At 36.7% G+C, this 27,200-nt stretch overlaps 1 protein-coding gene across 2 annotated transcripts in view; it reads right to left on the minus strand.

Moving 5' to 3' along the window:
- Positions 1-27,200, minus strand: part of LOC148833049 (A-type potassium channel modulatory protein DPP6-like) — a 223,082-nt gene that overhangs the window by 14,995 nt on the left and 180,887 nt on the right. For both annotated transcript variants that reach the window (XM_088918245.1, XM_088918246.1), the window contains exons 9-18: positions 17,775-17,929; positions 17,509-17,606; positions 15,887-16,010; positions 15,303-15,341; positions 14,960-15,067; positions 14,174-14,265; positions 9,181-9,228; positions 8,741-8,859; positions 5,054-5,101; positions 829-927 (exon numbers count right to left, since the gene is read on the minus strand). In XM_088918245.1, coding sequence (XP_088774371.1) covers positions 829-927; positions 5,054-5,101; positions 8,741-8,859; positions 9,181-9,228; positions 14,174-14,265; positions 14,960-15,067; positions 15,303-15,341; positions 15,887-16,010; positions 17,509-17,606; positions 17,775-17,929 — 930 coding nt within the window. The remainder of the gene's footprint in view (positions 1-828; positions 928-5,053; positions 5,102-8,740; positions 8,860-9,180; positions 9,229-14,173; positions 14,266-14,959; positions 15,068-15,302; positions 15,342-15,886; positions 16,011-17,508; positions 17,607-17,774; positions 17,930-27,200) is intronic.

A 27,200-nucleotide genomic window follows, 5' to 3' on the forward strand; every position in this document is an offset into this window, starting at 1 on the left:
ATCACTGTTTGTGCAAGGCTGTTAGGGAACTTCCTTTTTGTTAAATTATCCTTTTAAACCAGAAACTAATCGATTGTTGTGGGGAGAAGAAGGATAAAGAAGGGAAGGTAGAGGAAGAGAAAATAAGATGGAGGTATTTTATAGAGAAACACATAATTTAATGGTCTGGAGACAACTTGGCATTTTAACACTAAATAAAATACTGTTGTATTAGTTATGGCACCAGACGTTTTATTAGTATAAATTTATAAAAATGCATTTTAGCCTTGCATGATAATCTCTGATCACCATTCTCTGATCACCTAACCCTAACCCTAACCCAAACAAAGAAAGTAGAAATTCTGTTTTAGCTTGTTTATTCATCCACAAAGAAAGAAATCTATCTGAAACAAATTTTTACTACATTGATTTATTTGGTAAGGGTCCTCTAAATTATAACTTTCCAGTGGACTAATAAAAATTTGATGGTAACTCTACTGATACACACACAGCCTATACAATATATAAGAAATAAATTGGGGCTGTGGGTTTCACTTTACAAAGATGGCCTGAGTAGTCATCTGTATCCCCCAAAACACATTTTATTTTGGTATGAAATAAGGCTTTACAGACTGTAATGAAAACATTCTTTTTCTGGGGTTGAGCACTTTTTTGTGTGGCAAATTTTCATACGCTGTAGCTGTTTAAATACACATCTATCGTGAGAGAGAGAAAAGAGGACATATAGAAAAGAGGACAATAATGACCCAATCTGGTAATCAGAAATGAAAGAATGTCTAACCTTAGTCTGCAGTTGTGTGTAACTAGACAGAAAAGTATGATACATACTGTAATCGTCTATAGTTATATCTTTGTATTCCACTTTTGGCATCTGTCTGAAATCTATCATCTTCTTTAGATCCTCGTTGGTCTCCAAATCCAATATATCTGCAATAATAAAATGTATATACACAGCCATACACTTCATACACATAAATTAAAACCTCTCACCGTGAGGAATATGCTTTCACATGAAGAACAGACATGGAATAAACGAAAGGTCAGCAAATCAGCTTTGGTGTGCATTCTCCTATTCAAGTGCAAATCAAATCTTTTTGCACTGTGGAATTGCTGAGGTCTGTTTATGAGATACGCGGTCAGGATAGGAAAACAAATCACTCAAGTCCAAAAAAACATCACGATGGACTGAAAAGAATTTGCTTTGGCTAAAGGAAAAAAAGAAGTTTGGCTGGTCGGGGAAGAGTTGTTAGTCATTATACCTTGGGTATAAAATGGCTTTTTCAAAATGAATAATGTAAGGAACAATGTAAACATCGTCAATGTTGTTTTTCATTTTTCGTCACACCAGAATTTACAAATTAACCTTGACGAAACGCAAGCAAATGAACATAAGAAATTGATGAATTGATGAATTCTCTCTGTTCGGATGGTCTTTCGGGGACTTCGAGGTGTTCAGTCGGAACCCAACAGATTTCCAGCCTTGGTTCCTCAGCCGAGCACAGACACCAACACAGCATCGGTAGGGCAAAACTAACTGTCTCGGGACAGTCTAAACCCTGCTCAAGTTCTGTAGTAGTGGCTGGACTATCCAGTGCCTGGTCAATTCTGCTTCACAATGATAGGAAGAGCCTCTCCTCACTGTACACTAATCACCAGCTCTCACAGGGATTTTTATCCTGAAAACCTGAGCTCAGCCAACCCCCGAACACAGGCCACTGCTACCTGCAGCCTATGTGAGATTCAGTTCACTTCCTTATCTCTTCCCGTCTAGTTATAGGAAGGCATTTTGTTTAAATACTGTATTTTAGTTTGCTTGTTATTGCATACGATTTGTGGAAATGGCAATAGTTTGTTACAAATATAATCAGAAAAATATTTGCATTTGATTACTTTTGGGTTTAATGGGAAAAAAGCATCAAAATATAATAGCACTGAAATGGCAGTAGGGAGATGTTTTTTGAAACATTCTTGTATAGTGTCTTACAAAACTGAATTTTTGGGTGAAAATTCAGTCTATCTAGATATTTTGAGCCACTCAACACGAAGAAAGAAAAATGAAAAAAATATTGCTGCTTTGAATAATATTTAACACTGAGACATTGACAACAACTCAGAACAAGAGGTACTGTGTATCTTTACACAAACGTTAATGGGGGTATGGAAAACACTGCCCATTCATGTTGGTTGAATGGTTGGATAAAATCATTGGATCAAATAGTTACCTAAAAAAACAAATTAAATGGGCTAAATGGGTTCCTCACATTTGTAACTAATCTGATGTTCTTAACATACACCTTTTTTATGTAACACCGTAGAACATATTAATGTACATATTTTGGTAGTTTTAAAGAAGAAGAGTTAATAGTGTACAAGAGTTAATATAGTGTAAGAGCAATTCCACAAGCTGTGATATTAAAGTTGTTTTTATTTCTTGCAATTACTTACAAATATTACTAAGCTAATAAAAGGTAATTATCATCTTGGATGAAAACAGAACTTTATGGGATCATACAATTTTTGCAAAAAACAAAAAAATATACAGTATACCGATAGAAAAAAGAAACGCCACACCTCCTCCTACACTCTGGCCCTCCCGTCTGCGTAGATCAGGCTGAAGAGTGACTTATCCATGAAGAGGACCTGAGGCCACTGCTGACGAGTCCATCACAGCCTCTGTCTGGCCCAAGCCAGTCGGGTGTGATGTCTAGGAGGCGTGAGCAGAGGGCCTCTGACAGGTCGCCTTGCTCTAAGGCCAGCAGCATGGAGCCTCACTGTCCTGTCACTGATGCGGGCATTGTGTCTGCTGGCAGTTTCAGCAGCAGTACGGGTGGCAGATCTGAAACAATCTCTCAGATGGACCAGTCTGATGCTTCGGTCCTGCTCTGGTGTGGTCTCCTGAGGGCGACCGGATCTTGGACGGTTATCTGTCCTGCCGGTCTGCTGAAACCTTCTCTGCAGTTGGGACACAGTGGAGCGGCTTACTCCATAGTGTCTGGCAACGCTGACACATGACATGACGCTGGCACATGGCCTGCCTGCAGCATGCCAATGGCCCTCTCCCTTGCTTCTGGTGACATTCAAGGCATTATGGGATGCACAGAAAACTTAAGTGTGGCGTTTTTCTTGCAGTGACGTAAGCTTCGAATTAAGGCCTTTTTAAAGGTGACCTGATCAGGCATTGTTCCACCTGGACCTTGTTGGGTAAAAGTGCACCTAACGTTCTTTCATGTGATTGGCAAGTTGCAATGCCTCACTGCACAAGCTGTATTGCTGGTCAGAGGGCTTAAATCATATTGACAACTTTTTGTGAAAGTACATAAGCTATAGTATTCTCGTTCAAGAAAATGTTGCGTTTCTTCTTTCCGTCAGTATATAATGGTTAGTTTTATTTCTGGGGTAGTTAATTAAAATAGACTTTGTTTTCTACATAAAAACATTTGTTTTTTATTTGTATCGCTTTGTGTGTTATAGTAATGTGCAAATTGAGCAAGAGATGAAATGATGCTGTGTAGTTTGTCCTGCTGAACTCACAGTACTAAAGCTGTCCTTCAAAAGTACACTGAGCTTGACTCACTGGTGAATGTTGTAAATAATTCATACAAACATCTGTGGATTTTCAACAGGTTCTGTTTACGTAAAAGCTGGCTTCCTGCCACTCCCTGCTGTGCTAAAGTCCTGTGTTTCATTACACCATGCTGGTTGCTCTTAAAGTCCAATGGGATAAAGGCTTTGACCTGCTGAAATAATTGCACCTTATTTTCTCCCTAATAATCAGTAAAGTGTGAAAAACTGGTATTCCAGTGGAACCTCCTTCCAAATTTCCACATGAAAATGATACTTTTGAGACACAAGCTGTGTAACCTCAAAGTGCTTATGAAATATGCACATGATTAACCATGTACAGAAAACCTTTTGTAGCATGTGTGTAGAGACAGTCCTTTTTCCTTCACGTGAATTTTAATAATTATTTTCTTGAAAGTCATTATGGCAGGCCAGCAATAGTAAGCGTGTTAGTTTCAGCTGATCTGCCAATAGAGGTTGTTCAGGCCTCTATTGTGCAGAAAGATTCACATGAGTGAATTAGTTCATTAATTGGATAATATGTGAAGGCCTTAAAGTCACACGCTCACGTTGGTTTAATTTCGACTAGGTTTGGAATGCAAAAAAATTCTCACTGCAATTTTTTTCTCCCCTTTGGGGTCTGTCCATGTGACAGCCTGTCTCTCAGCAGGTGGCCTGTGAAGCCTGAGCTGAGGTGTATTTTGCAGATGCAGTTTGGAGTTAGTGTGTTTTCACAAACTCCAAACCCTAAGGGATGCAGTACTTTAAATTTTTGTTATTAATCAATGACTGAAATTTGAAAATGAATTTGAGCATCTTTCGATCAAGAGTTCATTTCACCAAAACAATAAAGTGATGAGGTGTTTTTAAAAAAAAACTTTTTAAAGGATGATTGACAGATCGATTAAAAAAACAAAACTACTGTATGCACAATGCTGAGTGATAAAAATGTGCAGAAGGATTGGGGATAAATCCTTATGGCACATTTGTATTAATTAACATATTTTAATTATGCTTTTCAAAGCAAATTATCACCTCTCAAAATGCAAAGAAATAAGTGAATAACATGCCTCTGAGGTCTGGTTTGTACCCCAGCAGTTTTTTGTTGTTGAAAGCAATATAATCAGTGCACATACAGTAACCAGTTGTTATGTTATGTTCAGAGATGCAGAGCAAATGTGAAGCACACATGTCGTTGCACGAACAGTTTATAGTCTAAATTAAATGAAATGGAGACGAATTTTATTTCAGATAACCCCCCAGTGAGTGGTGACGCTGTTACGTTAAAAGAGTCTAATTATTAAAAGCAATTATAATTACAATCAAGCAAGAACACTCCTACAAATATCCATAGATTCACAGTCCATGCATACACATATCTAAACCTAGAGACCTAAAAATAAACTTTAATTCCCTTCCCAGCGAGGCAAGTGATGGCACTCCAGGGCTTCCCAAGGTGCAGGCTGAGATGAAAGAAGGTGAGAATACTCACTTTGCCTATCCGTAGTGCTGTGCACAGTCACAGACGGCACTCCAGGACCTGAAGAGGAAAGAAAACATCTAGAAATTGTGCACTGGATTCAGTCTTCATAAACACCTACAGTAGATGCCCAGATGAAACAATCAAATGCTTTTATACAACACAGAATTCCGATGTGTTAAAAGCTGTTGCACAATGAATCATTTGGATTTGCTTGGCCAATTAGAATGATTCTCAATATATTCTCAGGCAGGTTCTAAACAAATATTTCCTGAATACATTGCTCTGATGATAGATTAAGCTTTACTGACCAACTGAAAAAGTTCAACGGAAGATTCATTAACATGAAATAGTTTGCAGTTTACTTTGAACCCCTACGACAGGGTGGAATGTCAAGATATGTCTTTAGTGTGAAGTTTTACTGCACAAAAATCTAAGGTTTGCAGAAAAGCTCCACAAAGAGAGGAACGAGGAAAGGAATCGCTGAAAAGTCACACCCAGAAAATGAAAGGGCACAACAGAGAAGCCTGAAGCCTGACACTTTGAGGATGCAATCAGCAGGGGAATTACAGAATTAGAAAGAGCACAATAAGGGAAAACAGAAGACACTTACAGTGGTCTCAGTCGGATAAAGTAGGCCAAACAATGGTAACGTTACAATGAAAAACAGTGCTCAAGAGCGTTTTTACAGGTAGCACATTATTTGACCAACAACACTATTGCTAGATATCTTTAAAGCACCCCAACTGACTCTTTTTCAAATTCAATTAAGAACAGTCTATCTGTATTTTGGCACAGATTCTTATGATATCAATATCTGCAAATAAGGAAGAAATATAAATAAAATAAGAAGACATAAAGCACACATGCTGCATACACAACGATAATACAAATATAAACTTTCAGTAAGAAAAACAGAGGTCTGCAATCTTTACCCATTTTAGTTAATAATAATATATTTTCTTTAAAAGCATTACCGAAGAGGCTATAAAAATAAGCAAAGAATTACTGTAAATTTGGATTAAAATATGTCATAGAATGTATTTTTTACATCTACTGAACTTAAGCTGACAAAGTGGGTCACGCAAACTCACTATATTGATATTTGGGAGTACATGTGTATTTCAGTTCAGCTCTGTGCCCTTCTTACATTAATAAAATACAGCCATGGTGTTTTAAACCCTCTTGTAATGACAGATTGATCCAGTGGTTTTGCCCTTTAGTCTCAAAAACAATGCTCTGACAGTTAAACATAAGGAAACCATCTGCCCCATGTCATGGTCTGTCAAAGGCAAGTCCTGTACTGCAAGGCATTCACATCATTAAAATATTTGTGATGTGACATTGACGGGGAAAGTGGCACTCTTTCAGTCATGACTGCTTTTACAGACTGCTTACCTTACTGGGTGCAATGGGGGAAAAAAATCAAGCACTCAGAACTACCTTCATTTCTCCATCTAAACGCTTAAGATTAAACATTAATTAGATTTTTATTGTTTTCATTTTATAAGGAATTAAAAACTATGTAACTAATGTGATATCATGAATATACAACAGTACAATGCAGACAGAAATGCAGAAAAGGTAGAAATGAAAGCTAAAGTCTGGAATAAAGAATAGAAAGTACAGGTGCTAAGAAAACAAGGGAAAGAACCATATAACAGAGAGACAGAAAAAACATAAGAGTGACAGAGAGAGGTAAAAAGATCCTTGACTGGCACTGGAAATGTTTATTTTGTGCCAGAGTATCAAGTAAAGTCAATTTTGCTTTGGCAAGACATTTTGGATACAGAAAGTACCAACTTTCCAAATGAGAACGGTGCAACTCCTCGTTCTCCTTTGCAAAGGTGTTCAAGCTCGAACAAGTTGGCTGAGAATTGTTAATGGACAGCAATTTTTTAATCTTGCCATAGATTTTCTATCTGGGTCCTTCAAGGACATCCAGTTTCTTCCTGTTGCTCCAATCTAGTGAAGTGTTGGCTTTGTGCTTTGGGCCATTGTCCTGTTGTGTGGTAAATTCTCATCCCGTTAATAGGACTTTAATACACTAAAACAGTTTTTTTGTCTAAGACTTGCCTGCACTTTACTCCATCTATCCTTTCCTCAATCTTGACAATCTTCCCAGTCCCTGCTGATGAAAAGTAGCCCCATAACACAATGTTATCATCATTACACTTCACAGTAGAAGTGGTGATGAGTCCGTGATACACTGTGTAGGGACTGCGCCAGACATAACTCATTGCATTTAGACCAGAAGGTTCCCATTGTGTGTTAATTGACCACAAAACATTTTTCCACATAATTGTGTGCTACATTAATTGCCCTTTGGGTTTTATCTTTGTTTCTCTGACTTACTGCCATATGGTTCAGCATTGCGGAGTGATTGTTATTGACTCAAAGTCATTTCCTCCTATCTCAGTTACTCTATATGTTTGTGGCTTTTTCAAAGCTGTGAAGTTGTTGGCTTCACAGAGACATTCATAACCAGTTTCTACCTTGCCAGTCTGCTCAATCTGAAGGAAAGCCTACAGTATCTGAAAGGCTGTACAGTATCTGGGTAGTACAGCACACTTTCCACTTATTAATGATCAATTTCATCACGCTCACATATTCATTGTCTATTAGATATTTTTATAACCTTCTCTGTATTTGTGCCTTTCTACAACTTTATTGAACTTCATAGATTGAAAACTCATTGGTCTTCACTGTTAAAAATGTGGTTTAAATTCACTAGCTGATTGAGAGACCTTACAGAGATGAATATATTTATTCTTGGTAAAGCAACAGAAATCTTCCACAACACAACCACAGAAGGTAGATTTGTTAAAACAGTAGCGATCATTATAGACTCCCCAGTCATTAAGGCTCCTGGGTATTTATTTTAAATCCTGCAGTCGAACACTTTAGACAGTGTCAGAATACACTTAACGTCTCCTTAATGAGTCTACACATTCTTCAAACAGGGCAGCGAGGAGGTTATTACATTGTTCTAACAAAAGATTCAAAGTCTAATCTCATGAGGTATTATCCTGCCTGCTGATTTTTTTCACTTTATCTACTTAAACAGCCTTGAGATTGTTTTGAGTCTTATCTTGAATCCTGCTGAACCAGTAGCTGCTATCAATTTATTGAGACTGCACCTGTTCTTCCAACACTCTGTGTCTCTCTTTTGAAAGCTCCAGACATTTACCGCAAGCACAGCATTCCTTTTTCATCTACTAAAGAGAATCAGATCCAATGTACCCTGAATTATTTATTGTGCTAACTGTTCAAGCTTCTTATTAATTTTATACTTCTTCATTTTTGCTATGGTTTCCTGTAATTAAGCTTGCAGCTTTTCAACACATATTTATTTTGAGACACATAAACTGCCAGGATGAAGCAGTCACCTGTAAGAGTTTATTACTTTGTCAACTGATTTGATGACCATATTGATTTGTTGTTAATTTAACATTGAGATGCAGATGTGTAACAGGTATAAGAAGACGTTGCTTAAAATGTAATACATTAAAATTAAAAAAATGTTGGTTTGTTGTATTCAGTGACCCCCCAGCCGAAGGAGAGTGAATGATTTATGAGATGTCCTAATACCTACTGTATAGCAAGGTTCAGCTGTTTTCAGGGAAATTAAGGAAATGCAAGGAACAATAGGAACTACAGTAGGTGAGTAGACAAATGGGAGAGAAGGGACAAACGTACCTTTACAGTTTAATAGGAAATACTGGGTGTTGTGGCTGAAGAGTGCACTGACATAACCACATCCTTCAATAAGGTCACATGAGAGGCAGCGTCTGTTGAATGGGCCTGTAGTATTGGCACTGAAACATAAACATAGGTGATGAAAAAGAAGGCCTTAATCATGTTCTCAGTCTTTATTTTTCAGAAAATCCCAATCTATGTGAAGAAGCTATGAAAACATATACACCTATCATGTTATTAATATACATAAATAATATGTAATATGTAATATACATACATGTAATAAACATAAAGCATGATAGAAAATAAATACTATCAATATCACATTATCAGTTACATATTATCAACATCATGCAATCAATTTGATTATCAATATTATGCTTATATCCTTACAACTGGTGGAAAATATAAGAAAGCAACTCAAAAATGACACAACATACCTGTAGAGATGCCGTCTTTTAGGATCGTCTTCTCTGCTTAGAAAGTATCTGTTAAATTATAAATTGAAATAATCAGTGCCGCCTGCTACTTAAATATGCAAATGGAAGTATCAAACACACTACTTTTACTGGCACTTTGTTTTCGCACTTTGAAAAGGCTGAATACAAAATGAAAAACAGCACCGTAACTTGAATATTGTATTTTGTACAACTACCAGAATTCTGACGTTGTTATTTAATAGGTTCAGGCAGTCCAGGGGTGGTCATATACAGAAGTCATATATTGTAAATATAGGCCAGACGTTAAAATAAGAAAAAGTGTCTGTTTACTTAGTGTTGTTGTGCAAGAAAAAGATCACATGGTCTGTAATGTCACACAGATAAGGACACACCACAAAAATGAGACTACACTAAAAGCTACGCCATGAGTACCAGGTTAAATAATCTAAACTCTAACCCAGGATAAGTCTCCATTTAAACCCGAGAGGAGTCAGGTGTCTCTAACTTGACACAAAATGGTTGAGCAGATAGGAGACACTGTGGATCCACAACAAGTAAGACAACCGCAAACAACAACTGATAAATAAAGACAGAAATTACAACAGCAATAAGTATAAATACAAAGATATCAGCCGAAAGAAACACGCGTAAGTGAAAAATGAATGAGAGTTTATGAGAGACTTCAGCAGAAGTCATACCATGAGGACATGCAACAGCTTTTTGTCCCCTTCCTTCAGGAATGAGAGGGGAATCCATGAGATAAAACAGTCTGGTAGACCAAGTGGTCAGCAGGGTCAGCAGGGTCAGAGTGCTTTGGTCTTTATAGTCCATAGAATCCCTTATCAGTCAGGTATGTGTTCAGGTGTTGGCAAACTCGGCTGCATAATCAGTGACTCTGGGATGATGAATAAAGTCAAATCTGAATGCCTGAAGTGACAAAGTCCAGCCCGTCTGGTGGTGATCAGCTGCCCTCATGGTTTTTAGCCATTGCATGGCCCTGTGGAGTGTTTGCAGAATAAAGGATCTCCACAGCAGGTTGTACCAGAGACTCTCTAGTGCACATTTGGTGACTGGTCTCTCCTTTTCAGTGTTTAAGAGGAAATCTCACTTGGCAGTAACTTCCTGCTGAGGGCAGGATAGGATGTTATTGCTGACTGGAGTCCTGGGGCAGCAATTTCCCAATGCTGTGCTTGGATGAATCTGTCTGGACACTGGACAAGTTTTTGGCACATCAAGGTAATCACTGAGAAAGCCATCACCTGTGTTTCTCTCTTATACTCCGGTGTTCACCACCCAGTGCTCAAGCTTGCTCAATGAGTACATCACAATCATGTTTTAATTGGTTATAAAGGTGCAGAAATGCTGCATTCTGAGATCTCCCTTTTGTTCATCATTTACTTGATAGTTTTGCTCCTTGTAATTCTGCTTCGGGTGTAGCAGTGACAGGGGATTCACATGACAAATATGTCAGTCACCGGGTGAAGCTGTGTGCCAGTGTGGGGCAATCATACCAATGCAAAAACGAAGATTTTGATCCAATTTTACACTGGCCACATAAAGATATGAATCAGAATCTGCAACAATTCATAGACATCTGACTGTGGAAATTAATGCATTTGTCTGTTGTTGTTCTTTATGACATTCAGACTGTACAGTACTATAGGCTTAATAGAGTCAGATGCAAAAAACACATTCATCAACCAGTATACGATTCTATTTCATGCTTCAGTTACTGCTATAAAATAGGTGCATTCAGGATAAAAAAAAAATCAATAATTACTCCAGCTGAGTGTAATTTATTCCTCATAGTTCCTGAGATACGGCACGGTGAGTGAATTTGATTCTTATTTTTTAACTTGAAAATTAAAATTCATTGTTTGGACACATGCAGTACTTCAGATTGGGTTATAACAAACAATACCAGTGTGCCAATGAATATTTTTTTCCCCTTTTTGATCCTTTCATAAAAACACATTTCATACACCGTTTGCAGATGATACATTTGAGATTATTCTACCGGTCTAAATGTTTATTCACATGACAATTTCCCTAACATTCTGTGGCTCATATCAAGGTTATCCACAACTTCAATTTCCATGAAAACAAGAAAGTTTACCAGTGACCTTTCAGTTTCAGTGGGTTGCCGGTTGTGAGTTGCAGGGTGACACGGCTGCTTTTAAATACACTTCCACTGAGTTTGTGTTACTCTGGTTAATGTTTCACTGTTTACTCTGAAGATGTCCACTGGGCTGACTTTGCCAACGCCTTTGAGTATTTTAATACTGTACTTCATCCCCTCTTAGTCTTCTCTTGTCAAGGCAAAAGTGGTTCATTTTTTAGTCTGCATCGGCCTCCTTTTGAACCCTGGAATTTATCTTGCTAGTCCCGGGAGTAATTCCAGGGCCATATCTTTTTTTTGTAACACAGTGAGCAAAATTGTACTTGAATATTCTAAATGAGGTCTTGCTAGTGAATCGTACTATGTACTGTAAGCATTACATTCCCTGATTTAAATTACATGCTTTGGAACCACATGAACTAGATCCTGATATCATGTTTCCTTCTTTCCCATGTTGTCTAGAGCAGGGGTTTTCAACCAGTGGGGCGCGAGTAAAAGTAAAATGTAAAAAAATTGAAAACAACTGCAGCGAACGTGTGGTTTCGGTCGTTAATAGCAATTCATCATTCGTCCACTAGAGGGGGGTGTTGCAATCTGGCTCGTTTCCCTGGCCAAGCAGGCTACCTGCCGTCTGTTCTCGTTGGCGAAGGCTGCGGCAGAATTGAGACTTCGCATTACACCACGATTACAAACTTAAAGATGGACCGGTGGCTTGCTGCTGAGGTTAACAACAGCGGCGAACGTGAAACTGTTAAAGCAAATTGATGAAAGGCGCTGAAATGCATGTATGTATCCATAATCTCAATTATACTGTGTGAGTGAGCGTGACGAGGCTGTTTGCGTTGTGTTCTCAATGGGTTTTGCGTTGGAAGGGCGCGCAAATTCAAACTTGGACAAACGGGATGGCGCGCATGTCAAAAAGGTTGAAAACCCCTGGTCTAGAGGATCTAAATGTCATAAACTACTAAGGCTTTTTCATAAGTAGCCTCTTCAAGCTCGTATTTACAGTATACTCTAGGTTTTCATTAGCTACATGTAGTACTCTGTCCACATTACTCTGTTTACATTGTCTACATTAACCTTCAGATGTACTGTCTGCCCAGTCTTGAATTTCATCTAAATCGTTTTGAATTTAACTTGGTGCTTCGACGATTTTAATTTGTTTTTCTAATCCTCCTCTTTTGTTATTGTCTGCAGACGTGATTACCTTACCAGCTATACCATAGTCTAGATCGCTGACTGACATTAAATAAGTGAGAGCTGATGATTGGTCCTAGTAGGGCCCAGTGTTACTCCACTGATTATATCACTCCGATTTGAACAGTCACACCATAAAAAACAACAACAGATGAGCCAAATGAAATAACAACATAAGGATTTCCATTTGCTTCCAATACAGCCAAATGAGTTACTGATTACACTTTAAAGGTGCTCCTATCTGCATGGTTCTCTCTAATTTTCCATATCCTGGTGTATATATATAGGAATCAATTATATCAATGCATCATTTGGCTCAGATTTAAATCTGCAGAATGGGCCCAGTCCTAATCTCTACTCCACTCTGCTGCTTAATTAATGAACACTATTGCTCAATGTGAAGTTTGATCCCTTGATCCTGAAATTACAGTCCTCTGTTCAGGGCCAGATTAACCTATTGGTGAGTCACAGGCAGAAAAGCACTTTACATACCCACCCCCATATTTTAGTGGTGGGCTCTATTATTAAAAAAAACCCACAAATGTGTGAACACCAGAATGTTACCATGTTTAGCTAATTATGTCACATTTTCAAATCAAGGCTCTGTTTTAAGTTATTGTGCATGGATAATGGAATATTAATGTACCCCAAATGTCATGCTCCGTGTTGAAAAAAACGAATTGGACCAGCGCTAAAGATAGGGTGTAGTCTTGCATTACTGTTTGCGAAATTGAATTTGCTGCTGTATTGAGGAAATACATTTGCTACACAAATTATATAATAACTGCAATTTGATGAAAAACATCATTTGTATTCAATTTTGAAGCACACTTCTTCTTTCTTTTCTCTTGGTGAACTCTTCAATTGCTTCCATTAAAATTCAAGGACTCTCGTTTAAAGCTTTTCTCAATTGTTACTAATGCCAATGCATTTAGTTTTCCTTCCTTCCCTGTTTGTAAGAGGCAGTTTTCCAGGTTTGAACAAAGAAAACAAGAGTTTTTGTGCATGTTCAAAGGAGGGTGTCTGCGTGTGTCCGTCAGGCCAAGCATCGGTCATTGTAAATGTGCCTGCATTTCTGAATGCTGAGGTGCTATTTTCAACATTCTGCAGCCTTCAACTCCTTGCTAATATTGTGTATTAAATCAGCACCAATAGATTTTTGTATAAATTTGTAAATGTGTACTTTACATGACAGCAATTAAAAACATCCCAATTAACATTTGTATTCACAATCTTATAGCATTTTTCTTTTACTGCTCAATGCTCTGTATAAAGTAAGTAGCACCCAGGTGCTCATGTTAGTTACTGTCATAAAAATCAAAACAAAATAGTTCACTATTTTATCAGATCAATATGAAGTTGTTTGAGTAATCATTTCACCATGGGCAAAGAGCTCAAATCTCTTTTTCACATCTGACCATGTGTGGTAATGTAAAGTATCAGACAACAGTGTCAAAGCCATTATTTCTGTAGCCAACTAGCACAACGAGCACACCCATCACCATGTAGAAGTAGACTGCAGTCCTTGATCCTGGTATTGCCCACACTATACTCAAACCAACAGAGCTTTCAGAGGCCATAAATACTCCTTCGCTACAAGAATTGTCGTTACAACTGTAAGTAGCCCCACCAATAAGGAAAAAAAACATTTTAATAAATTAAAATAATGATACTTACATTATCTGAGTTTCTTCATTATAAGCTAAAACCTCTGTCACATCCCAGTCCCCAGAAGTTATAGACTGCAGAGTGTCAGTACTTGCATTAGGCTTCGGGGGGGGGGAAAAAACAGCAGATTTAATCACCTTGGATTTTCAATGTATTAATCACAAACAGGTGCACGGTGTCGGGGTTTAGTGGGAGAAACATAATTTAGAAACCCATTGCAAGCAATCCGGCAATCTATAGGTCCTTTGAAATTCAACATTTGAAATAAATCAATGTAAAGATCCCTTAATGTGTTATATTTGCAAACATTACTGGCATGGATCATTTTCAAAGAACAGGTAACGGTGGCTAAAACCAATTAAACATTTTACAATTAGTAAAATACACAGCAACCGAGGATCAATGTCAAGAGTTATGATAATGGACTATGTGCAACACAGAGAGGGAGAGAGAAGTGATTGAATATAGGTCACAACCAAAATGAAAGGCACACTGAAAGGAGCTTGCTGTGTTCAACTGTTTCTAGTGCTTCTTTAGATGAAGAATTGTTATTATCTGCAACAGGCTTCCCAGCCAAACGTACTAGGTGGTAGAAACCCAAACCTTAGGGTTTTTTAAAGAATCAGTGGACAAAACATTTAGTTTCAACTATCTCCTAAATTCTCAAACACGTAAACTAGCCTCCTCACCATCTGCAATAATGCTGTATGTTCTTACAGTACAGTATATCTATTAAGTAAAAACATTACAAGACAGGACCTGATACTGAAAAAGATGCTGCAAAACTGGGTTTACCTGAGAATACGACATGGCGATGTGAAAGAACTTCCCTCTTGCTCCCTGTGGAATTGCTCTGGTGAAGAAGAACTTGTGCCCATCTTTGGAAAATAAAGGTGGTTCATTCTGCATGGAAGGATTAGTACATCAGAATCTTCCCTTGTGGATGTGGGTTATTTCGTCTGGTGTCCGCTCCTCTATTCCTTTATGAAATTACTTTATTTTGGTTTTCTTAATTAGGTTTCCAAAGTTGTTTGTTAGTTGCATGGGTAAGATCAAGCAGTACTTGAAGTTGCATGATAACCGATGCAAGAATTGACAGTATACACTAGCATTCCAGGTAGCATTTTCTTTTACTTGCCTGTCTATGCAACCAGCCTTCACTTTCATCTTCGTGTTTCTGGAAAGACAATTAGATGTATTTGGGGTTCAGAAAATCACAAAGCATGTGTTTTTCTCAATTCCTAACACCTTTTTACACTGTTGAAAAACAACAGTGTTATGACAATGTTTATCTAAACATTTGTGGTGCTCTAGCAGAATGTAGGGAAGTTTTGTTTGTTATAGCTATTGCTGTTGTATGCTAATGCTACTCTAGATATGCTAATTTAGCATTTTGAAATGGATGTTTTAAATTACCTAAGTGAGATGTCACAGTCGAGGTCGAAAAGATTCAATAATACATGCAGTACATCTGTACAGTATGAGAGCTTTTTTTACATATACATAACATTTATTCATTTGGTAGATGGCTTTATGCAAAACAATTTACAATCGCATCCAATCAAGATGCAATGGATGCAGATAACAGTAACAAAAAAAAAAACAGACAGTCCAAATACCCTTTATGTCATGATACCTAAAAGCAAATTAACATTTTTATAACTTGTAAAAACAGTACAGTAACTTAAAAAACAGATTAGAAATAAAGGATTCTTAACGTACCTTAGTGCAGACACCAGTGGTAGCTTCACACAGAGTCATGATAGAGATGTTCTGAGCTCTGTTGAGCCAATTTACAGCCAGTTTCGTACTTGTTGCCCACTTCACCATTGTTATGTAATATTCCCTATTGCAAAGTAAGTTTTGTTACTTTTTTGTGTTTAATGTTTAATTGTATTAATCTAACAATACTATTAACTAAGATCAGAAACCTTTAGAAACAGAAGAGAGAAAGAGGAAGACCATGGAAGAAATAATACTGTGAAAAGGGCCTCCTTTGGCAGATAAAAGAACAGAACATGTACAGTACTACTGTATATACTGTAGGTAATCTGAGCATTAAGGATACTGAATGTAGGACTGTTGGGTTTTAATAATGGAAATGGGTATTTCCTATTTGTGGTATCCACCAGGCTTAAAAAAAATCTCTTGCTTGTTTAGTGCTGCATTGTTTGGAATGGAGAAAAAGACTGCCTTTCATTTACCATCCACATTAGGGAGTAATTTAGTCCCAAGTAGGGCCTTTTGTTGGATAAGAGCAGGTGTCCTTTCCCTGCACAGTATTTGTGCCTCACTTTTATCAGAGAAGGCAGAGTGGTGATACACAGATGTTTACAAATATCTACAGAATTGTAGAGAGCATATGTTTTACTCTGCTTTTGTGAATTCGTTTTTACTTAGTCACCTCACCGTCCTTGTAATGCCAAAGGAAACGTGCATGTACAGTACAATAAGTGTTACTGCTGATGGTAGGGGGTGTACAATTGTTATTAGGTTTGTAATTTGCTTGCAAAGCAAGTTGGCATCAGGACTCAACTCTTAACTATTCTCCTTTTAATTATTCACACCCCTTACTTATTAGAATATAAATATTGTATGTGAATATAGATTGATTTTTACATCTGTTTTCGATCAATAGGTAGACATAACAGTAATCAGATATTCTTTATGGCTTTTACACAAGTCTTCCAAAGTTGCTACAGTCACAGTGCTTAGTATCCCTATCTTCAATGCTAACCAACTAAAATAAAAAATCTAACTAAGCTGACTAAAAGTGTGTTGCAATGTTATCTTTATCTTTATACTGTACCAGTGCAATATACATTGTGTTGTTTCAATGTTGTATACAATAATTGTATTCCTGATTAGTGCAAGGTTGCTAAAGGTCTGGTTCATGAAATACTAAAACTGTTCTTAAACTGGTTAAGTAAAATATTAAAGTATCAAATCATTTACAGTACCTCCCCAACAACAACATAAAAGAAAATAATCTCAGAAAACGGTACCTAATTTCTGTACAGCCAACAAAAAATATACCACTAGCATACTACACAATGGATATTATTGTTTATGTCTGGAATTCATTAGCAATTTCAATACAGTATTTTTTATTTCAGTTTGACCTGGAACCCTGTAATGGAATATCAAGTATGAAAAGGATAGATAATATATAGAACATGCAGATTGGTAATAACAGAAATAAACATTTTTTTAATATATAATAACTGCAGTTATTATAAAGATCTGAAAAGGTATGAAGGTACGAAACAGTGCGTGGAATGAATTGTCATTAGTCTTTATGAAATCTAATGTTAATAGTAAGGTAGAAAACTAAAAACATATACCTTATTCTTTGATCCTCGGGGCGTTTCATCTCTATGGTGTGCAGAGGGCCATTTAGGTTAACCACATACAAGTAAATCACTGGATTTTCCTTGCCAGCCTGCAGGTAGAAGCACATGATAATATATAATTGGGTCATGCAGGTTGGCTTCTATTACAAGTAATCAGCTGCTGATAAATACTCTACATGAATTGTTTAAGGTCATGCATTTTCATCAAGCAAGCCCCGGTAATGTGTTGTATATTTAAATCAGTTTCCTCGGCTTACCTTTGGATAGTGGTACTCTTTCCCAGTAGGGTACACAGAGCCTGTATAAATAGGTATCTCCATTTTCGGTACTAGTGTATCATCGATTGTTGCATATGCTAACCTCGCACCATCTGGAGACCACCAGTGAGCGATATGGGTTTGGAATATCTCCTCTGTAAAAATGAATAATTTGTGATTAACTAAGGGAATGCCTCGTTTTTACATAATCTAAAAAAGAAGGAAAACATTAAATAAACAATACAATATTCATCCATAAGTTTTGGTCAGATTGTGCTGCTTTTACATTTATTGTACAGACACTATAATTAAAATAATTCGCAATGTATAAACATCATACCAGTCCATCCTTGCTCTTGTAGTACAACTCTTTTGTAACAAATCCATGCTATCACATTTCCATGGTGGGATGTTTTTGAAATAGCAAGTACTTCAGCAAGAATTCGAGGAGCATGCTCATGAATTGGGATTGCACTCTTTGGCAAGGAAACATTTAGAAAGGTTTCCATTTTTTAAATGAAGAAAAGAAGGAAGAAATAGAAGATAAGACATCATATGCAGCAATACTGTATGTTGTTACTGTGTGTATTGGGTGTATTTTGCATATGCAGGCTGGTAATTTTATTCTCCCTCATCCTGGATAGTTGCTTTGTCATTCTGGTTCATTCTGAATTGCAAGGTAGTGTTTGCACTGCTAAGGATTATCTAATAAAGAGTCCCAGTTGAGTGTCTTGATGGCTTTTGAGTCTGAAATGGTCTGGATCTAATCAGTCAAGCTCCTGTACTAAATAGGTCGACAGCAAAGGAGGGAAGTGATACGCTGTAGCAGAGAGGGGTTCAGTATTGGATATATGATACAAGATTCAGCACTTCACATTCATCCTCATTGAGTCAAGACAGGTTAAATAAAGGGACAGCTGTATTTTTCATATTTGCGAAATATTTAACATTTTTAAAACGTTCGTCACTCCTGCCCCCTACAGTATGTGAATGCAGTCTTGTAAAGGGACTCATAGTTGTCTACTATTAGAATCAGTTTAAAGTATAATCTTACCTGTGGAAGACTATTTATTTTATGGAATCAGGATAAATTTGATATATTATAAAAAATACACCCATTTCTAAACATATTAAGATTGTTCAATGTTAGTAATTAATTACAGTCAGACGATGGTGCTAGAAATTCCTGAAGGCTTTGGAACTCATTCCAACAGTACATAAATGACATCCAGTGTCCTATAAATAAATACATCTTTGTCTTTTAAGATATTGCCACAGATATGTGTTGAGCAATAAGTGTGTTTTGTTATTGAACTATCATAATTTGGTTGCACTGAAGGTGGTGACGGGACTATTACAGTACATAACATATAGTATATTATCCCCCAAACCTTATACTTAAAAAATCTCAATGCCATCTCAATATTTTATCAAAATTGTATCATCTAAGGTTAGGTAGTACACAATTTAAACTTAAATAAGGATGTGTTTTACACTAGTGTGAAATAAAACACTTATATACAGAAAGCAATATGCTGTATCTAATAAACAACTATTTGACATGGACATGGAAAGCATTTTTAGACAATAAAAGTTTAGGATTAAGAAAGTGGCGATGAATATTTGTCAGTAATAATGGGTATTGTACAGTATATACATAACAAGTGACATTAGAATGTAGCACATCCATATAGGATTATGTACTGAAGCTATTTTGTGTTTTTAATGCCTCTCAGTATATAATGTGTTTGAGTATACAGTATATAAAAACCTGGTGAGGTTCATTCCTGTTATGAATGACAATAGTGTTTCTCATTTCACTTCAGTGTACTACAGCCTGTATCAGGATTTCTCTCATTCTGCTGATTCTCCATTTACTCTCTTGGAAAAGAAATTGCTTTTTTTTGGAAAGCAATTCCAACAGATGTGAAATTGCAATGTTCATCATGAAATAAGGAATTTTATTGTTTTTATCATGAATATGATGAAAAATAGCCACAAAATATTGACAATTTAAAATAAACTTAATAAAATTGACTATAGACATAGTGTCAGGAACAAAAAAGAAAGGTCTTAAGCAAAAATCCAAGATGAAAATCTTAGACAATGTGGATTGATTTCCACATTAACCAGTCTCAGAGAAAAAAAAAATGTACTGTATTTGAATAAAAATACTGTAAGTCACACTGAGAGTGTTATTTGGTTACTTGGATTGAAGGATAATTCAGTACAGCACATAAAATTGGTACATGTCACATGAGGCATATGGAAGCATAGGGAATGATTTCTAACAAGGAATTTAATTTTAAATTAAAATGAATGACAATTGTGAAGCAATTTTTATTCTTTATTCTTTTATTCCTTTTTTCTTTCTTGGTCTTGAACTGTAAAGCTGAAATTTCACAGTTACCAGTTAAAGAATTTGATCTCTTCAAGAGAAAGTTGATGGCTGTTTGTTGTTGTGTGTTTGAATTGCGAGTTTTCCTTTAAAGAAGTTTAATAGAAACATTACTTTATATTCTGTAAAATGTAAATTAATTATTTTAGGTGTTTAATTTCTGCATCTAAACAAACAAAAAAATCGTAATTCACCTGTTTTGTCTTTACAAATGAGAAATCAGACACCTGATTCATGATGATTTTCATGAGAAATACCATGAGCCAACAATATATTGCTAAACAACAGATGCCTTGATGTTTAAAGTCTTTAGTATGTATAGTTCATTTGTAAAAGGAAGATGAAGCTTTAGCTGAAATTCCCATTAGAAAGCACTATTAAAAAACAGCTAAAGTAGTTCATTAGTGTGCATGTGACCATCAGCTGAATTGCCTGACTGAGCACAAGGCCTGTGAAAAGCCACTTGCTGAGTAGAGTCATTGCTAATTACAGACAAAATGCCAAGTGTTCATCTGCTGAGCTTTTATTCCTTTAATGTATTAATCTTTTAAAGCCTTTAATTACTACAGTAATAAGGAAGCACAGCACAGACTTGGGGAATATTCAGAATTATTCTGGGAAATAGTAATGGTTTTAATATTCTGCCTGTACATTCACAAATACGCAGCTTTCTTTTGCTCTAAACTAAATTGGCTCTCCATTTCCTGACAGTAGTCGAAATGTAAATGTTTGAAGATACAATTCAAGGATATAGTGATGTGGTTGAATTTACTGGAAGAATGAGAAATTGTAATAATAAATTGTAAGAGTGCTTATAATTGGACAAAATAACAAACAATATTTGCATAGATTCAAATACAGTATATAACATACTGTACAATTTATTAAAACAACAACAGAAAATGCTTAGCAAACCAACAAGAATAATAGTATACTGTATGTGAATCACTCAGGGATAATAGATATATTAATGACATCAGGGTTACAATACTGTATATTGATAGGGTGTATCCCTATCACCCTAGGATATAGCACTATTACTGAATGTAGTTTGATATTCTGTTTTTTTGACAGAAAATACTCCACCTAAGATGGAATTAGTAGAAACCCATCGCAAACAAGGAGGGAGTGGGAAGAAACACTCTCTGGCCACCTCCATATGAAAACCGCTAGTGAAGATCCAGCGATATTCCAGGGACAGCAGTTCAAGAAGTCAAGGGTCAAGTCCAGGTGCATCATCTACCTGTACATGTACATCCTGATGGCGCGTGCCTCTTACACACGCAATGCAGACCTGAAGCTTCATCTTAAGAAGTGTTCAAGAGAAAGACGAAAGTGGGGGTGGGTGGGGGACCTAGGATCTGGTGAAGATCCAGGTGGTAATGATTTGACTGTCCCAATCACTATGGAAGAGCTCCAGAGCTTCCTCAGCCTGTGCTCTTACTGACGTAAATTCATGCAAGGGTTTCCTCTTCATCATTTGATGGTAGAGAGAGTGTTTTTAGTCTGTTTAGAGGAGTGTGAAGATGCGTTTCAGCAGCTGAAAGGGGTCCTGAATTCTGTCCCCCTTTTCTGTTTTAGGGGTAACCCAAGCTCAGCACTTTGTCATCGATGTGGCATACATCAGTAAAGGTCTCTCCTGCATGAAGAGGAAGCCCTACGGTACAGCACATCAAACGATGGTAAACGCTGGTGCTGGTTAAGGGAATCCGATATATCCATCCCTCCTTGTATGACCTGAACGGTTCTCCTTCTAGTGGTTTCTGAGTTTTACCAAGCCTGTGAGCCATCTTGGCAGGGGGGTTGAGGCCTTTTAGGAATATCGATTCTCCGTTTAGAAAACAGCTGGGGGCCCAGCCCACCACTGCAGGCACTCTATTGTTCCAGGCAGGCTCAGATCAGGTGTGCAGGAGTGAGGGGACCCAATTGACATGAGCTACTGCTGGAGACTCCAGGCTTTGCTTCTCCTGCTGGGAATGGGGAAGTTGCTTAGATTAACACGGCACCTGGGACGTCTGCCTTTTCTCTAAGGTGGTAAGGAAGGGATGGCTAAATAGTACTACCACCTGACGAGGCTGATGTTGCTGGGTGTTGCGAAGGGTGACTCAGGTACGGGCAACGTGGCAGTCTTTTCTCCCATGGAAGGGGACTGGGAGAAAGAGTTCCTTTGCCTGGGCTAATTCCAGCTGAACCTTCCTCTGTCCTAAATCCTAAATTGATTTACTGTATATACTGTATGTGCAAAACAAATGATTCAGAAACAAGCAAAATTCAAAGGGAACTTGCCTCATTTTTGACTCTACAGAATATTTTTATTTAAAAAATCTAGATACTTTAAATTTAGATTTTTTTCTTGATTTGGTAAGGTGATATTGTAGTACAGTATGTGGAAACACAGTATTTTGACTTGTTTTGTACAAACACAAAAACAGTAGTAATAATAATAGGGTCAAAAACACACTAAGGGTTAACAATGAAAAGAAAGACACAGTACACAATTAACTTGTAATCTTTCCTCATTTGGTAGGAATTTAACCATGCAAAGAGTACCCAATTAAAATTAATCGGCAATACAACAAGAATCAACATAATGTAGTTTATAGATAACATTATTTTATTTGGATATATAAAAAAATGGAAATTAGGTGTGACAGGTAAAAATAAATGAGAAAAAACATTTCCAATAACAAGGAATTGTAAACTATATTCACTATGTCACATGAAACAGAAATAATTCAAAATAGATTCAAACAATAAGTCTGATTTAAACATAATGAACCTCACAGTTACAACATGTGCTGCAAAAGACTAATTCAGTTTCATGAATTCATCATTAAGTTCTCACCTTACAAGTGTTTTCATAATTTGCCCTTGGAAAAAAAAAAATCCCCAGTCTTTTTAAATCATATACTTCAAGGCAATTTTAAAAAAACAGCCGGTGTGTTCTTCATACGCACTGTGCATCTGTGCACTGCAAAAAATGACTATTGAAAGAGTTATTTTTCATATGACACATGTAGACCACTTGGATTCTGAACCAGGAACCATCACATATGCTTTAATCTCATTTATTTCAATGCCAAAAAAGGGGCCAGACATACCTTAAGGCAGCAGCATAATCTAGTTGCATAAATATTACATGCTCTGGGCTCTCGTTCTGCATCTCACACTAAAGAGCAGGCCAGCATCCAGCAATATGAGAGCTAGCTGGGTTGTCAGGAGCATTTTAAATGAAGAGCTCAGAGATAGTGTATTTATAGGGATATTTTATGCCTGATAAATACCTCTTCATTAGCTTTGTTCAATCTGACTAAGGCAAAATGAGCACAGACTTGTGAATCTTTACAAGAAAACAAGGGAATTCATTGTATAATATCCTAAAGCTTAGAGGAAAGAATCAGAAACTGATTATAAAAAAACAGAATCCCATAACTACAGTACGTCTGCAATCTTAGTTCAACCTAAGAACAAACAAATATTTCCTTTCCATAAACATGTTCATCCCTAATAGAAGAAAGTGCAGTGTATCAATTCATTTAAAAAATGATTTAAACATCATTAGAAAAGCATTACTCTACATCTAATCTTACAGTCTTAATCTACTGGCTACAGCAAGATTAATCAAGGTTTAACAGTTGTGCAGTACCCGTTCTGGGAATTGAACTTAATCCTTCCTGGCATGCTTTATGTGAAACCAGGTAACCACAGTATTTCTCCATATTCAAATAAATGTCTGCTTTATGTGCAGTACGCTGCTGAGGGCATATAGAGCAAAGTGCTAAATAAAGCCTACAGGTAGATTTATAATAAACCATAGTGTGACAGATCTACATCTTGTACAGTTATACAAAAGTCTGGATTCTTAGCAATAAACCGACTATAGACTGTTTCTAACTATAAGTAAGAGTGCATTGCTCAAAAACGTGGTGCTGAAGAATATGACTTTTTGATCATAGTCTTGTTGCGCTGTTTTTTTCCTCAAAACTCCAGGATAGTATTGCATTGTATAAAAAGGGACACAATACCGAAAATATTTACCGACATATTTTTAGAAGTAAATTTGCTAGTGTATGGCTCATAGAAGCATGCATTAAATTACTAGCTGTACTCTTCTTGTTCTACATCTTGTAATCTACTTCACTCCATCATGTCGTTTACTATTAATTATACCAGCACTTTGTCAGAAAGGGTACTGCGATTTTTTTTCTCATTTTCTCCTTCTGGGCTTAGGTATTATAAATTATTCATTTTTATGCTGAGACATTGATTATGAGAAACAATACAACTGAGACATGTAAGCTATCCACAACATTGAATAGTTTATGATGTACATTAACCAAACAAAGTAAACTATAATCAAGTGCAATATGACAGCCAGCTGCACAGGGATTTTATTTTGTCAGAAATATCTGTTTTCTGTCTGGCTAAAAATGAATATATCCACAAGGTGGCAACAGAAATCTTTGATGCTGGCTTTGTAGCTTGATATCACCACTACAGCTTGAGAGGCTTTTTTCTGGATGTACCACAACAGCTTGGTTTTTGTTCTTTCATGATGGCAAAAAATACAATCTGTTAACAAATTCTGACACGATGCAACTTATAATCATACTACTGTAGAACAGCGTGCAACCATAATACATTAAAAAAGCGCTTTGCAATAGTAGACAAAGGTATTCTCAGAATAATAAAGAGGAATAATATATCAATCTGAAAGTTAAAATAGCATGTGCTTCTGAAGTGTGTATAGAAATGAAACCAACTCAATTATTGTACAACCACAGCATCATTATTGATATGTACTGTATACAGATTGTTTCTAAAGTCTTTCTGTTTATAGGAGATCAACTGACCCGGATTTCTCTTGCACTTTGTAATGACTGGTTGAGTTTTTTTTTTATTTTGGCAACAAGAAAACCTTATATTACAAATAACAATGAAGAGGTAGCCATCTCACATGAGTTTAGCTTCAATTTCATTTCCATGCACCTACTGTATTATCGCTATTAAAATTGAAGGTCAACGTGCTGCATGTTTATCAGTTTTATAGATAGTTCTCCAGCCTCCTTGTCTACAGTACTTCAGCAAGACATGTCTAACAGCAGTTGGACAGTGCTCTTCAGAGGGATCCATCTTTCTGTCCTGGCAAACTGAGACCACAAACGTTGAAGGTGTGGACCTGATTTGTACAGAAGCTGCTGTCTACAGCAGCAGAGTAGGACAAACCTCAGCTGAGAGGGCTTGGTCTGTGTTATTTTTCAGAGTTGTAAAACCAGATAAAATGTATCTGAATATGGATGGCAATGAAGGTGACAGCTCTGGAAGGGAATTGATTTTAAAGCCTTGGGGATAACCCTTTTGACTACAGCAGTTGCATCACATGGTTTTTGATCACAGCAAAACCAAGGGGAATAGAAGGAGACAGTAACAACACATGGATCTCTGTATCTGTCAGAAAAAGGCAAAGGCATTGTACGACTACATTTGCAATACTGAAACTGCAGCATGCCTCCCGGAGGGTGCTCACATGACATTGCTTTTCTGCAGGTTGACAGGAGGATGACGACATTAAGTTTTTATCAGGCCAAATGACAGCACTGATCCAGGTAATGGCTCCCCAGGAGGACAGACCTTACCTCACTCACCCTGAATAAAATAAAAAAAGTTTCATCAAATGTAAAATTCACATATCACAACATAGTTGACCTTATTCACCTTCATTATGCACCTTTAATGTTTCATTAATCTTTTGACAATTGTCTAAACTGTTCATTAAGCTGTTTATATCTGTGTGTTTTTGGTCTTCACTGTAATTCAGACTTTAAAATTCCCATGGCATTCTTTATTGTTAACTGAAATTGATGCATAAATATGCATTAAACTCCACATACACAATATATTTTATAGCTATTTCTATTCAGTCAGACTATTTCATTAGACTTTCCACAGTTACCATTATGTTATTGTAAGTGTCTTTTACTCATCATATGTTTACTTGTAAACAGTTTAAGGTTTAATGTTAGCCTCGTAAAGAAATTTATACTCTATCACACCATACACCAAAAGAAAAGTCACTCATATTGTGCATTAATACAGGGTGTATAACAAATACATTTTAGAAATACATCAGCTTAAAGCCATGTGCTTGTGAAATTTATATGAAAATTAATTTTAGGGGTGGACAAATCATTTTAGTTTGTTTCCATGATATGGAATGAATATGCTAATTTTGTGAGTGCAATGGAGCATGCAGCTTATTCTTTTTTATTGCTCCAGTTGATGCCGGTGACCTTGTAAACTCTTTCCAATAAGCTTGCTAGAGTAGATTTTGCTTGCTTTAAAGATGTTTTTTTTTTCCATGTGATTGTCGAATTTAATTAAACACGGGGGTATACAAAATGCATTAAGTTCTTTTTATATTACCCAAAACGCCTATGATAGCAGGAACTGTGTCCAGACCTCTGAAAACCAAAAGTAAGCATGTTACAAAGGATAGAGTTTCAAGATTGAGTTTAAGGTGTTTTACTACTGAAGGAACATTAAAATAACAGAATTCGGATGTGGGTGAAAGAAGAGCTGTTTATTACGCTTGCAAGCGGGAGAGTAGCTTACCAAAGCCCGTCTCTCCGAAAGATGTTGCTCGGCGCTTTTTATACACAGTAACAAACAAACTTCCTACCTTGAACATACAGTAGATGACCTAATCCCTAAAACGAACTATCAGTTTTTTAGTCAAGCTTGGATAGCGGAAAACAACTCCTAATTAAGACTTTCGTTATTGCTTACATACGCAAAACAAGACATTCGACTTCCCTTTTTACTATATTTAAGACATGAGCTGTACTTTTCCACTGACCTATAGATGCCCCCTGGTATGTTTCCATTTGCCAGGATTATAAGCAGTTTGGAAATGAAAAGATAAGCAGTTTGGTAGCTTTTATAAAATGTACAACATTCTTTCACTATCTTTCCCAATGCTAAATACAATAGGATGAAAATTATAACAAAAATACTGGTTAACCAGTAGA

Source organism: Atractosteus spatula, chromosome 6 (assembly GCF_055471065.1).
Source record: "Atractosteus spatula isolate fAtrSpa1 chromosome 6, fAtrSpa1.hap1, whole genome shotgun sequence".
In the NCBI taxonomy this organism is placed as follows: Eukaryota; Metazoa; Chordata; class Actinopteri; order Semionotiformes; family Lepisosteidae; genus Atractosteus; species Atractosteus spatula.